This window comes from Megascapheus bottae, chromosome 2 (genome assembly GCF_031878675.1).
Source record: "Megascapheus bottae isolate mThoBot1 chromosome 2, mThoBot2.hap1, whole genome shotgun sequence".
In the NCBI taxonomy this organism is placed as follows: Eukaryota; Metazoa; Chordata; class Mammalia; order Rodentia; family Geomyidae; genus Megascapheus; species Megascapheus bottae.
Window position 1 is genome coordinate 85,511,548 of NC_143510.1, and position 13,232 is coordinate 85,524,779.

At 42.8% G+C, this 13,232-nt stretch overlaps 1 protein-coding gene across 3 annotated transcripts in view; it reads left to right on the forward strand.

The window, feature by feature from the left end:
- Rfx4 (regulatory factor X4) overlaps nucleotides 1–13,232 on the forward strand; it is a 129,692-nt gene that overhangs the window by 76,417 nt on the left and 40,043 nt on the right. For all 3 annotated transcript variants that reach the window (XM_090328565.1, XM_090328566.1, XM_090328567.1), the window contains 4 exons: nucleotides 52–129; nucleotides 6,004–6,167; nucleotides 10,250–10,350; nucleotides 12,400–12,458. In XM_090328565.1, the coding sequence (XP_090184691.1) occupies nucleotides 52–129; nucleotides 6,004–6,167; nucleotides 10,250–10,350; nucleotides 12,400–12,458 (402 nt within the window). The remainder of the gene's footprint in view (nucleotides 1–51; nucleotides 130–6,003; nucleotides 6,168–10,249; nucleotides 10,351–12,399; nucleotides 12,459–13,232) is intronic.

Genomic DNA, 13,232 nt, shown 5'->3' on the forward strand with positions numbered 1-13,232 from the left:
AGTATGTATTAATGTCTGCCTTTGTTGTTGATCCTCCTCCCACACCCACAGGTTTCTACCTTCATTATGATGTACAGAACACACTGTCAGAGAATACTGGACACTGTAATAAGAGCCAACTTTGACGAGGTAGGTCAACAAACGAGCTGCGAATACTCCATATGAAAATATTCTGCTTTACACTGGCTCCTGCCAGATGCTGGGTCTGCTGTCTGGAAGCTCTTGACGCACATTGGCTCACATCATGCTGACAGGGATCCGATAAGGCAGTCTCTATCCTCATCCTTCCTTCACAGAGCTCCCTGTGTGTGCCTGGCAGGGAGGCAGGCTTTCCTTGACTTTACTAGGAAACTGAATCCTGCCTTTCCTGGCATGCCAGGCAGATCATTTTCCAGTTAGATGATTACAGAGCCAAGACAAAGCTTTCTCACAGTTGTGACTTAGCCTTTTTCCAAGGTTCTCCCCGTGGGCTCATTTGGATCTGTTTTCCTCATCCACATTGCCACCCAATCCTACCACATCCTAGCCTTCTTTAAATATACATATTTTTATTTGTTAATTTTTTTTGCCAGTCCTGGGGGTTGAACCCAGGGCCTGAGCCCTGACCTTGGGCTTTCCCCAAGGCTGGCACTCTACCACTTGAGCACAGCACCACTTTTGTCTTTTTTCTATGTATGGGGTACCTGGGTCTTCATGCATGCTAGACAAGCACTCTACCACTAGGCCAAACTCCTGGCCCTAAGTATACATATTTTTTAAAGCTTATAGTTTTTTTTTAAATGAAAGGAGGAAATGAAAAAGGGATCTTTGAGGCACCTATTCAATAACCAATTATCTTGCCTAAAATGCCATTGAAAAGAACCTTCCAAAAGGCTGGCAAACACGCCTTACCCTATAAAGTAGAGGCTTTGCAGTGGCATAATACTTTTCAGGCAAAAGCAGCAGCAACCACTGCAAAACCATGAGACTGGATATGGGACTTGAGGGAAGACAGTTATAAAAGGTCATAGTCATTGGTGAAAATGATCCCAGAGGTTTCCTCTCGTGTTGGTTTGGGAGAAAGAAAGATATTATGAGAGGAAACAGGGTATGAAAAGGATGGAAGATACAAAATTCTCTCCTACCACAACACTTCTGCCTTTCTCTGGTCGTGTCTCATAGCTACACATACTGAATCCCTACACTGGCTGGCAGGAGACACAACTCCAAAAAGAATAGTAAAGCATTATGCTTTCTCTTTTACTCAGGTGTCCATTTCAATGGGAGTGTGTGTGTGTGTGTGTGTGTGTGTGTGTGTGTGTGTGTGTGTGTGTGTGTGTGTGTGTCTGTTGTTGTTTTGGGGGCTAAAATGCAGGGCTTGGGCACTGTCCTTTTTCACTTGAGGCTAGCACTCTACCACTTGAGCCACAGCACCATTTGTGTGAGCCACTGGCATCCAGATGGCTTTTGTTTTTTGAAAGAAAGAAAACTTAAAGTGTGATTTCCTTATGTCTTTTATTTTAAAGTACACTGAGATCAGGGCAAATAATGATACTGTAACAAATCCCACTCCACTGGCCACTCTGTCTCAACTCATTGGAACTTTATTCCTCATGTCATAATCCAGTGTGGATGGTTTTGGGTTAAGACTGGTGGAGGGATTTAGGAACCCAAGCTCCCTCCTTCAGGCCCTAGAGCCTCAGAGACCTTCTGTTAAACTGATAGGTGAGGGGAAAGGAGTAAATGGAAGGGATATCCCATTCTTAATCTTGTCGTAGCAGAAATAAAGTACGTCCCCCTTGTGAACTAGTCTTATGATTCCATCTTGATGCTGCAGTGGTTGGGAGTGTGGCCCTTTGTAGTAAATTGTGTCATGCCACAGAAGGACTCTTAACCTCTGATGGACAACTGTCCTTCTTTACCACAATTACTAACAATGAAGCAAGTGATAGTCTTCCCTTATATTTTATACGTAGCTTTATATAACTCAAAATCCACTCTTGTAATCTCATTTCACTTTCATTCACTAATTTCAATACTTACTGATTACCTAATGTTGGGGAAATCCTAAGACATACAGGGTAGAGGATGACAAGGCATGGTGAGAGTCCAGTGAAATGGTCTCATGGGAAAAGTGCCAAGTTCAAGATCTGGCTCTGTCTTCCAAGCCTTGGTTTTTCATCCAAGAAATGAAAATCAAGCCTCCCTACCTATCTCACACAAAGGATTACTAGAAGGAAGAGACTGGTTAAAGGTTGATAGGTTAATGCTCTTTATCAACTATGAAGGGTCACTCATTAGATATGGCACATAGACAAGGGATTTACATTAGGTCAGATGGCTGGGTTAGATCAAAAATTGTGGATTACATCCTTTGACACGTCTAGTCTAATCCACACTCCTGACATGGCTATTTGGCAGCTATTTTTGAGATGGCTGCTCAACACATAGCTCCTTCTACTCAACCTCTAAAGAATGAAGGGTGATATCTTACCTACATCTTTTACAGCTGACCAGTCATTATCAAATAGATCCATCCTGTATAGTTTTATTCATTGTTTAAAAATCTCCATGGTTGGTCAGGGTTACAACTTATGTTGGTATCACACTAAATTATCTTATTTGTCTGTAGTCTCAACCACCACAATATAAGCTCTGCAGTGCAGAAACATCTATCTGGTTTACTACCACATTCTGGAAAACCATATTACAATATTAGGAGTTGTTGGGTGCAGGAGTGGTTGGATTGATGAACAGATGGATTGGTGGGTGGGTGAACAAGTATAGAAATGCCATTGACTTATAACATGGTTATACAAGTAGAAAGAGTATGAATCTCCATGTAGGATACTCTCTGTACAATCTTCTCTAGACAACATTGTACAATGAGCTGCAATGTCCCATAGTTTTGTGTGTTAGTCCTAAACCCACAACTTATTAGTGGTGACTAGTAAGTGTGACTTACCTATTATGACTTGCTCTCTCTATGCTTTAAATTTTTTTTTCATGAGAAAGATACTAATTATATCTACTCCAGAGTAAAACTGGGATAGGCACAAAATTGTACGTGTAAAGTGTCTGATGTATTACAACATAATAAATGGTACATATTTTGGCAGTCATTTTAATGACAGCTTTCTGACAATGTAGCAGATAACCCAGCTGGAAGCTGCTAGATATTTTCCCAGAAGTTGTCAATATATTAGCAAAAAACTTGGACATGGAAACGAATTTGAAAATTTGATTAGAGAGAAATCTCTTTAACTTTATTGGGCCAAGGGAAAGGGGGCTGAGAGTTTAGAAGTTTGAACCAGAAAACTTGTTTTAAATAATCATTTTCTACCATGTGCCTTTGATTTCTTTCTTTTTCTTTTTCTCTTTTCCAATTATGCTTGCCAAGGAGTGAGAACTAATCAGAACTCTTTCTTCTGTCTAATAATAAGTTTCCATTTATTAAATGCCTACACAATGCCAGGCATTTTACATAAGTTATCTTATTTCATCCTAATAATAGGCTGGAATCATCTCCTGTTTTATAAAAGACACTAACTCTCAGATCTTTAGACCTGAGCCCCAAATTCAACCAATTTAACATGGCCACATTAGAGCTTTTCATTTTCAGTCCCAAATCTGTTTTTTCCACATTGAAGACTGCCACTACCCACCACCTGACTCCTCAAGTCACAGACTTCTGCTCTTGCCTCATCCTGCTGGTCCTTTCCCATTCATCCGGAGGTGGTGTCTGTCGTCCCTCTGTCCCTTTCAATCGGGATCTCCATATCTCAGCTTCTGATCTCTGCATTACTCCTTTTCCCTTTTGCCCAGAGAAGCTAGAACTTTTGCATCCCAAATGGCAAGGAGAAGGGAGGGAGGCCAAAACTGGGCAATATTCTATAAAATCTGTGCTCAACCAGAACTGTTCAAGTCTCCCTTTGCAGCTCCAAAAAGCTTACAACACAGAGATGACCGCCAAAGACACGCATCTCCCACAGATTTGTTTTATCCTACACAGCAGCTGATCTTTTCCAGGCTTTTTGCTAGAAACTGACTGCTTATATAAAAAGGAAGGGGTAGGGCTATATGCCAGCAGAGCCAAGAAAGGCAGATAAAATTGGATTCTTGCACCTCGTAAGAATCAAGTGGGCAGAGATGCTCGCTCAGAGCAGGAAGACTAGTCAGGATGGTCCAGCATCAACTCTGAGGCCAATCCCAGGAGCAAGCTGGGAGCTGGAGACAGAAGGACCTGTGAAAGGCGAGCAGCTTGCCCCAAGATGGCAGCTATCTCCAGGCCCATGCCAAGCCAATGGTCAGCCACCAGATCCATCAGTGACGGAGCAGGACTCCCACAGGGAGTCCTGGAAACAGACAAAAGCATCCCAAATACATGGGGAAGTAGAGAAGTATAAACTCACTTCTTAGGCCTAGAAGTGACAGTGCCTCCATGATCCATTGGTGGTGATGATGATGATGGTACTGATGATGATGAACACATGGCTAAGTTCTGTTAGTGTTCTAATGTACCATGCCTTGTTTTAAGTACGTGTAAACCATCTTCACCAAAACCTGTGCCCTAAATACTTCTTTTACCCGCATTTTCCAGATGAAGAAACTGAGGCTTGGGAATATTACATCCCCGATTGACTGGGGGACCAGTCTTTGTCCAGAGCTGCTTTGTTTTGCTTTTCTCATCTGGCTGAAAAGTTGGCAAATATTTTCATTACCATGGAATAAACAGGGTATATTAGGTCTCATAGCCGATAGAGCTGGCTTTCCTTCACCCATTGATCGATATTTTGGCAATTACCATTACTCCCTAGAAAATGTGAGAGGCATGCTTCTCTCCCCATCCCTACCCCTCAGATCTGCATCCTGTGCTCACACCAGGAGTGTAGACAGGCTGGCATCAGGGACCTCTGTTCACGGGAGCCTGATTTCTAGTGGAGTTGGGTGGGGCTTCATCTCCCTAGACAAAACAAGATCCTACTCCTGAGAGGGGCCTGAAGGCTGCTGCAGGCCACCATGTCAGGGGCAAAAAGCTGGGGAGAGACAGCATTAGCAATAAGGTAGAATTCCACTTACCAAGAAAAGAACAAATGGCACGAGGCTGATCGGTAGAAGGATCAAGGTCAACATAGACTCTATCTTGTTGATTCCCTGCCTTACTGTCTGACTTTGGACAATTCATTTACTATCTCAGTGAATGGAAGCATTGTTAGGAGTTCCCATAGAAAGAGAATCTAGGAAGAATGCTTGGCATAGAGAGGACCTCGGTAAAGGAGTTTCACACACACACACACACACACAGATATAGGTTCAGGAAACACTAAGCGATTCTCTGCTTTAGACATTCAAGAGTCAGCAATGAGGTCTGTCATGGTCATATCGTGCATGGTCAGGGTATTTGTGCTCTCCACTAGTGGATTGTGAATAAGAAGTCAGCCCCACACATTTCACACACCCGTGGAGCTTCATGCTTCCCCATCCCCACCTAGCATCCCACAACTTGACCAACTATCCAAGGATCTTCAGGAAAATGGAAAGTTTGGACTACAGGGAGGTTGGTACATTTTCACCTAGTGCGGAAGACAACCATTTGAGTCAGGAGACTTTCAAATCTAGCACGTATGTTCCTTCCTTTGGTCCTACCTGCCATTCCCGTCTCTCTTCCTCACCGCGAAGAAGATCCAGACACTCGTAAAGCCCAAGTGGGCCCACACAACCATGAGTACTGGCGCTCAAATCTTCATGAATCATCGCCCCTAGCCCACAGCTGTCATCCCAGCTACTCAGCAGGCTGAGCCCCGAGGATTGCTGTTGGAAGCCAGGCTGGACAGGAGAGTCTCCAGCAGTGGGTCTGGCACAGCCCTGCAGAGGATGTGCAGAGGATGACTGGGGGCAGCACCCAGGCTGGGGGAGAGGAGGGGTGGCCTGCTGCACGTGGGGAGGCTGGACTTGCTTCGAGAGGGCCCCCTTGGTGGTTGGTGGGAGAACCCGATCTGAACTCATCTCTGTGGCTCCACACAGGTTCAAAGTTTCCTTCTGCACTTTTGGCAAGGAATGCCACCCCACATGCTTCCCGTGCTGGGCTCCTCCACCGTGGTGAACATCGTTGGTGTGTGCGACTCCATCCTCTACAAGGCCATCTCCGGGGTGCTCATGCCCACCGTGCTGCAGGCGTTACCTGACAGGTGGGCAAGCTCGGCCTGTGTGCGGAGAAGCCTCGACCCACTTCTCCTTGTAATCGCGCAGGGTACCTTGCCCAGATCTTTCATCTGGGACATTGAACTCAGGAGGTAGAATATGGTACACAGAGAAAACTCTCCTGTTCCCCAGGCAACACTGTGCAGAGCATCAAATGTGAACCCTCCTTGGGGTCAGCCTTCCCTGCTATGCACACGTTATCGAGGGATAGAACACACCGTGCTCTCTTTCTCATTGCAGTGGTGGTATATTGGTATGTTCTGTGGAGGGTATATACTGTTCTGGGCCTTGCTTTTAAAACAAACCCCATTTAACCCTGTGTATTATGTAAGTGTCAGCTTCATCCTCAGCATGTTTGTAAGATGGACTGAGGAGGGAATTAACTGGAGCTAGGAGTCCCGTGGACTTTCCTGCCGAGGCTGGCTTTGAATCTCAATCCTCAGATCTCAGCCTCCGAAGGAGCTAGTATTCTAAGCCACCAGCACCCAGTTTAAAGTCTTGCTTGAAAAATCTGGTCTGACAATTTTCCTTTTTAGTTGCTTTGTCTAGACCGCTACAATTAATGTAATTATAGGTTTGAATTAAATCTTCCATCTTGCTAGTTGTTTTCTGTTTAGCTTCATTGGTGTTCTATTAGCTTTGTTGAGTCTTTCCTCCTTCCTGTGTCTGGTTTGAGTTAACTGTTTTATCCATACATTTATCATCTTGATTATCTTGTATTTTTTAAAAAATACAATAATAGTTTATACACCCTTAGCAGGTTAATTAGATTTTTCAAGTAACATACTTGTTCACACAGACAGTATACTGTCTATGTTATGAGGACAGGATACTATCAATCATCTGTCAACCTTTTGTGCTATTATGCCATTTTGTTCCTATGTATGCTGTAAACTTACAAAACATTATAACAATGTTTATCTCTGATAATTATGTTAAATAGTTACATTTTAGAGTGATTAAAGCTATAGAATCTAATCTTTTATATCTATGTGCTTTCCAGTTATATCTGATCTTTATTTCTCTCTATTTTGGGGGGGATTTCTAACACTTGCTCAAGCAAGTGCTCTGTTTTAGATAGGGTCTTGCCTTTTTGTCCAGGGCTGGTCTAGGACTACAGTCCTCTCATGTGTGTCTCTGACATAGCTGGGTTACAGGTAGCTATCAATTGGGACTGGGCTCTTGTGAATTTTTTATACAGGCTGGCCTTAAAGCTCAATCCTCTAAACCCCCTGCCTCTTGTTTAGCTTGGGATTCAGGCATGAGTCATTGTGCCAGGTCTTCTTTAAGTAAATTATTATCTTGTGACAGCATAATCCTCTGCTTACAGAATTTTCACTAACATTTCAAGTATTGCAATTCTGGTGGTAGTGAATTTATATTGTTCTCTTAATCATTTCATTTCTCTTTTATTTTTCAAAGGTATGTTCACTGGGCTTAATACTGTGAATTCACAAGTTTTTGAGACTGTGTGTCTTATTGTCAACATTTTAAAGATTTTACTCTACCACTTTTGCCCAGCACATTTGTTCATATATCTTTTATGTGTGAAATGAGCTTTTTGTTCTTGATTGCTCTAAAAAATTTATTTTTGGCTGAGATAGATATAGATTCAGAGTGATATATATGCATACATATGGTATATATACATATATGTATATATCTAAGAATTTGGTTTTATTTTGAGTTCTGATTAGAATTTTGTGGGTTTCTTGGATCTTTGCTTTAATATATCTTAATATATTTGGAAATTTCCCAGACATACTCATTTTTTTTCTCTTTTCTTCTTCTGGTAGTACAATAACAAATATGTTAAAGCATTTGCTGTTGTCCCATCACTTGAAGATTCTATTTTTGTCAATGAATTTAGGTTGGGTAATTGTTGAACTATTTTCTGGTTCACTGATTCATTCCTTAATAGTTTGGTAATGCTGATGGCTTTGTTTCTTGAGCATTGATTTTTTGTTTATTTGTCTTGTTTTGTTTGCCTTGATCTTGTGTACCTTATGAATCTGATTGACTACAGAATCGTTTAAAACAACAGACACTGAAGCAAATGGATATATGCATTCCGCTAGCTTTGGGTGAGAGTTGCTGGGTAACTCTGCTCAAGAGGTCATTAGATTTGGGCTTTGTGGTTGTTCTATTTACCTTCAGTGTTTTGCCAGATTCACATTCTCCTGAGGTCCTCGTGTTTAAGTTGGAAGCTTGTGGACTCCCTGCCTCACCTTGCTTTTCTTGCCTCATCTTTCACCTCCCCTGTGTAACCACTACAGTTGGGGCTTCTTAACCACTTTCCTGGGACTTGGGATGGCACCTACTTCACACAGTAAAGTGAAAATTAAAGAAGTTACAAGTGAAGTGTTTAGTGATTGGAGCTTATTAACAAGTAATGCTATTATCACATTGGAGCTGTTGTGACAACATCACCGTGATGGTCACGTGGGGACCCGGACTGTTCAGTGAAGATGCAGGAGAGGCAGAGGTCAGGGTGCCTTGACTTCCCATGGAGGAGGAAGGAAGGTTTAGAAGGGAGTGCCCTTAACCTGTGTGTGGCCCCCACATAAAGTAAGCATACTACAAGAAAAGGAGCAACCAACCAGAGTACAGAGAACTCCAGGAACCAATAACAAGCTATTCCTGTTGGAGTGTGAGAAGACTGAGCAATTGAACAAGACAATGTGCTTTCTCTCACACAATATGTCTTTTTTTTTTACTATACCCCTTATTTGTATTTTTACTATACCACTGGCAGAAAGAGAGCAATTTGTACATAGACTGAATTTTAGATATTGCCACAGAATCACCATCCATTCTAATTGAGGATTTAGAGTTCATGTACACCTGGGCACATGTATACAGCAGACATCCTTATATCTTAAGTTAGGACACACTAAGGTCCTGTGACTGGCTAACACAGTGGGCTTGCTGATGGCCTCCAGCAAAGAAAAATGTGGCATGTAATACATTTAGCTAAGTAAGTAAGCAAGTAAACTGGAAAAATATTGCTACTTGTTGAGAGCAGGTCATGAGTATTTAGAGCTTTGTTTTATTATCTTATCTGGGGTTATATTTGAAACTTGATGATACCCAAGCTTAAAAGCAAGCCTTCACGCCTGGTAGAGTTTGTCATGGAAAGAGGGCACACACACATAAAGAAGCAGGCCAGAGGGGAAAGCAAGGGTTCACTTTGGACATGTTGAATCTGGCCTGCCTTTGAAGGAGCTGTCACATACACAGTGCGCCTGAGGTGTTAAGGTGAATGCAGGTGGTGACTAAAGCTGAGGGAATGGGGAAATTTCTGACTAGTAGAGGAACAAGCCTTGTGAGAAGAAGCCCAAGACTAGATGTGAGGAACTGGAAAACATAATGGGCAGAAACAGGGTGGCAAGCTATGTGACTCCAAGAACAGAAGACTGACGGCAACAGGTGCCAAAGGAAGCCAAGGAAGGATGAGGGCCATAGCCTTTTATATCTGAATTCCCCATCTCACGAGCAACCTAACTAGTGCTTCTCACCTCTACCCCCTCCACTACTCTCCAAATCCACTATGGTTTCAAGGGGATGCTTGCCAATTTAAATATTTGCTCTCGCTTCCTACCTCCCACGTTCATGTGTCCCACAAGATTCTTCAAAACCATGAAGGAAAATAACCTATGTAACTTGTAGGTGGGGACAAGACAGGGAAACTGGGGGAAGTCAAAGGAAGAAGTGACATTGTCCAAAGAAAAATGTACTCATTACCTAATTGATGAAAGGGCAATCCCTTAATAACAGTACAATTATATATATATGCATATATATATATATCAACACTAAAAAACAAAACAGGAAGGAGAACAGTTTACCTGTAGAAACACTTCCAGATGACGGTTTACCTGACAGTGGATTCTCCCACACACAACTGTACGCTAGGCTTCCAGTCCTCCATGAGGCCTGGGCTGCTCTGCTATGGGGCACAAACTAGTAACAGCTCAGTCACAACTAAGGAAATAAAACCCACTAGAGGTCTTTTGGAAGGACCAAGCACCCAGAGAAGGTACCTAAAATGCCCCTTGTCTCTTTTCAGCTTAACTCAGGTGATTCGAAAGTTTGCCAAACAGCTGGATGAGTGGCTGAAAGTGGCCCTCCACGACCTCCCTGAAAATTTACGAAACATCAAATTTGAATGTAAGTACTAAATTTGGGAGCAGAATAGAGGAGAGAGCAGCATGCATGGCCAAGTATTTTACATTGCTTGTTAACAAAATGCCAGTGGCTGCTACGTCCTGTTGGTCTACAAAGACCCAAGTATTGTGTTTAGTACTTGATAGGCATAAACTTGTCTAATCCTTATGGAATGTTTATTATGGTGGCACACTTGAAGAGGAATTCATACTTAAGAGAGTTAAGAGTTAGTTAGACATCAGATTTACTTCCTGGCTTTCTCCATGCCAAAAATTTCTGCTCCGAGAGGCGAAGAAATTTCCCCCAGATCACACCCAAGCTGGAAATTTCCCCCAAGTCACACACTTACCCCAAGCTGATAACCAAACTCATGTCTCGGTGACCTCAAATCTCTTTAGATTTCCTCCTACCTCCTCCGAGCACCAAATGGTGATGGCTGTTTGCAGAGACCAGCTTAAAGGATTCACATATTCTCTTGTCTAATTAGCAAGCCAAATTAATATTTCTTCTCAGGGGTGGGGGATGGGTGGGGAGCTGGGGTTTTTTCTGGGCTGAGCCCTCCCCTTACTTCTGAGTTAGCGAGTCTGAGGAAGTTGGCTGTGATGTCTGCACCTGTGAAGCCTTGTTGCCATTAAGTAAAAGGGGAATGATTTTTAAAGTAAAAACAAAATTTACATATATATGTGTGTGTATTATATATATATATGTGTGTGTGTATGTATTGTGTGTGTGTTTCTTAAAGCCCTATTTGAATACAGCTTGCTATTCTTGCCCAAAATAAGTGGCAAAAAGAAAATAAGGGCGATCAAATTACCCTCTCTCTGCAGGCCAGGGAACACTTTCAGACTCTCTTTGAGGCCGCCCCGCAGTGCCCATCACCTACTGATAAAGCCTGCTTTATTTCACGGCTCTCAGTTCTTTTCTTTTCTCCCACACTAAATTCCACACCACAAAGTTAGAGAAAAAGTAATTAAGGAGATGGATTAACGATTGATCAGCCTGGAAAATAAGAAGTTCATCTGTTCCACCACCCCTGCCCCCCCACCCCCACCTCCTCCTGTCCTCCCCATCCTCATTCCTCTTCCCCACATCCTATATTTCAAACCAGGCCAGCCCTGAGTACAGATTAGAATAATCCTAGGGAAATTTCAGAGTATTTTTTTTGTGAGCAGTTCAAAAATGAATGAAAAGAATGCTCCATGCCTGGTTTAATTACACCAAGCAAACAAACCAATTCAAAGTCAGCAGTGAGGCTGTTCCATGGCCCTTCCTTCCTCTTCCCAGGGATCCTACAAATTTGGGGAGGGGGGGAGAGAGGGGGGAAGGGGGAGAGGGAGAGGGAAAGGGAGAGGGAAAGGGAAAGAGAGAGGATGGACATCCCTTCAAGCTCTTGAGACTCAGGAAGAATCAAGACCTTGAGAGCCCTCACCTGTCTTATCTACTCTAAAATTCACAGATACAAGGTCACTTTGTTTCAAATGACCAGCATATTATATTCATCTAGGAAATTAGCCCCTTTCTTAAGGTAGCAATTATCAAAACCCACAAATCGGCCACAAAGATCATTTGGTAGAAATGACAAATAATAAACCCAAAGTTACATTTGAGGTGCAGCCTGGGCTCCACTGGAACTCGTCAAGGATCCTACTAAACACACAACTTTCTTAAAGGGGCTTCTTCAAAGCTTTCATCTGGCTGCTGCAATTATTGATGGGGAAAGAGATTGAGCTTGCAATTAGTGAAATGAAAGACATGTAAATAATCGCTTTTACTCACAGTTGATTAACATCAGTTCCCTTTCTCACACCTGCCAATGTGGTGAGTGTGTGACATTGAAATCAGTCCCCCAACCCAAATAGGAGAGCAAGGAATCAAATGCAGGAGTTTTATTGCGGGGAGGGAGGGAGCTTATACTAGGGGTAGGTGAGAAGAGACCAAGTCAGGCAAAGTAGGGAAGCTACTGTTTGAAGTTGCAATCTACTCCCTGGGAAATCCAAGGTAAGATCATAAAACACACAAATATTTCAAACGACTTCTTTGCTTCTTTTGCAGTGTCCAGAAGGTTTTCCCAAATTCTGAGACGGCAAACCTCGCTAAATCATCTCTGCCAGGTACCTTCCCTCTATCACACACGATTGCAACGTAGTGGGGCCTTAGAGCCTTCCTGTAATACCCGTCTGATGCTTTCAGAAGCACCATCTCTGTTAAGTTTAGTTTATATAATCAGGACATTGAAGCTAAATAGTTTTTAGCATATATCTGCAGTCTTTTCTCAGTACTGGAGTTTGAATTCCATGTTTAACACATGCTAGGTAGGTACTCAACCACCTGAGCCATAGCCCCAGGGCCTCTGCATTAGAGTCTCCTATTTATGCCCAACTTGGCCTGAATTGTGTCCTGCTATTTATCATACTTCCCCTGCAGCTGGGATGACAGGATTGTCCCATCATACCTAGCCTTGGTTGGTTGATACGAGAGTTTGGAAAATTTTTTTGCCTGGGTTGCTCTCAAACCTAGAGTTCCCCCTGATTTCAGTGCCGCTAGGTTTATAAACATGAGCCATTAGGCTTACCTACACAGTAACAGTTAATATTTTATTGTACTAGGTTGAAAGCTCAGGACCGTACTGTTGCGAGGCTGACACAACACCATCGAGCCATACCTCCAGTCCTGTTTTTCCCAGGTTATTTTTAGGATAGGGTCTTATTTCCCACAGGGCACACCTGAGCCATGATCTTCCTACATTAAGCTTCCTGCAGTTGCTGAGAATCCAGGCATTCATTCCCCCTTGTCCAGCTTTCCTCCATGAAGGGGAGGTTTCATGGACTTTTCTACCTGGATTGGCCTAGAACTTCAATCCTCTTGTTCTCCGCCTCCTAAGTAAC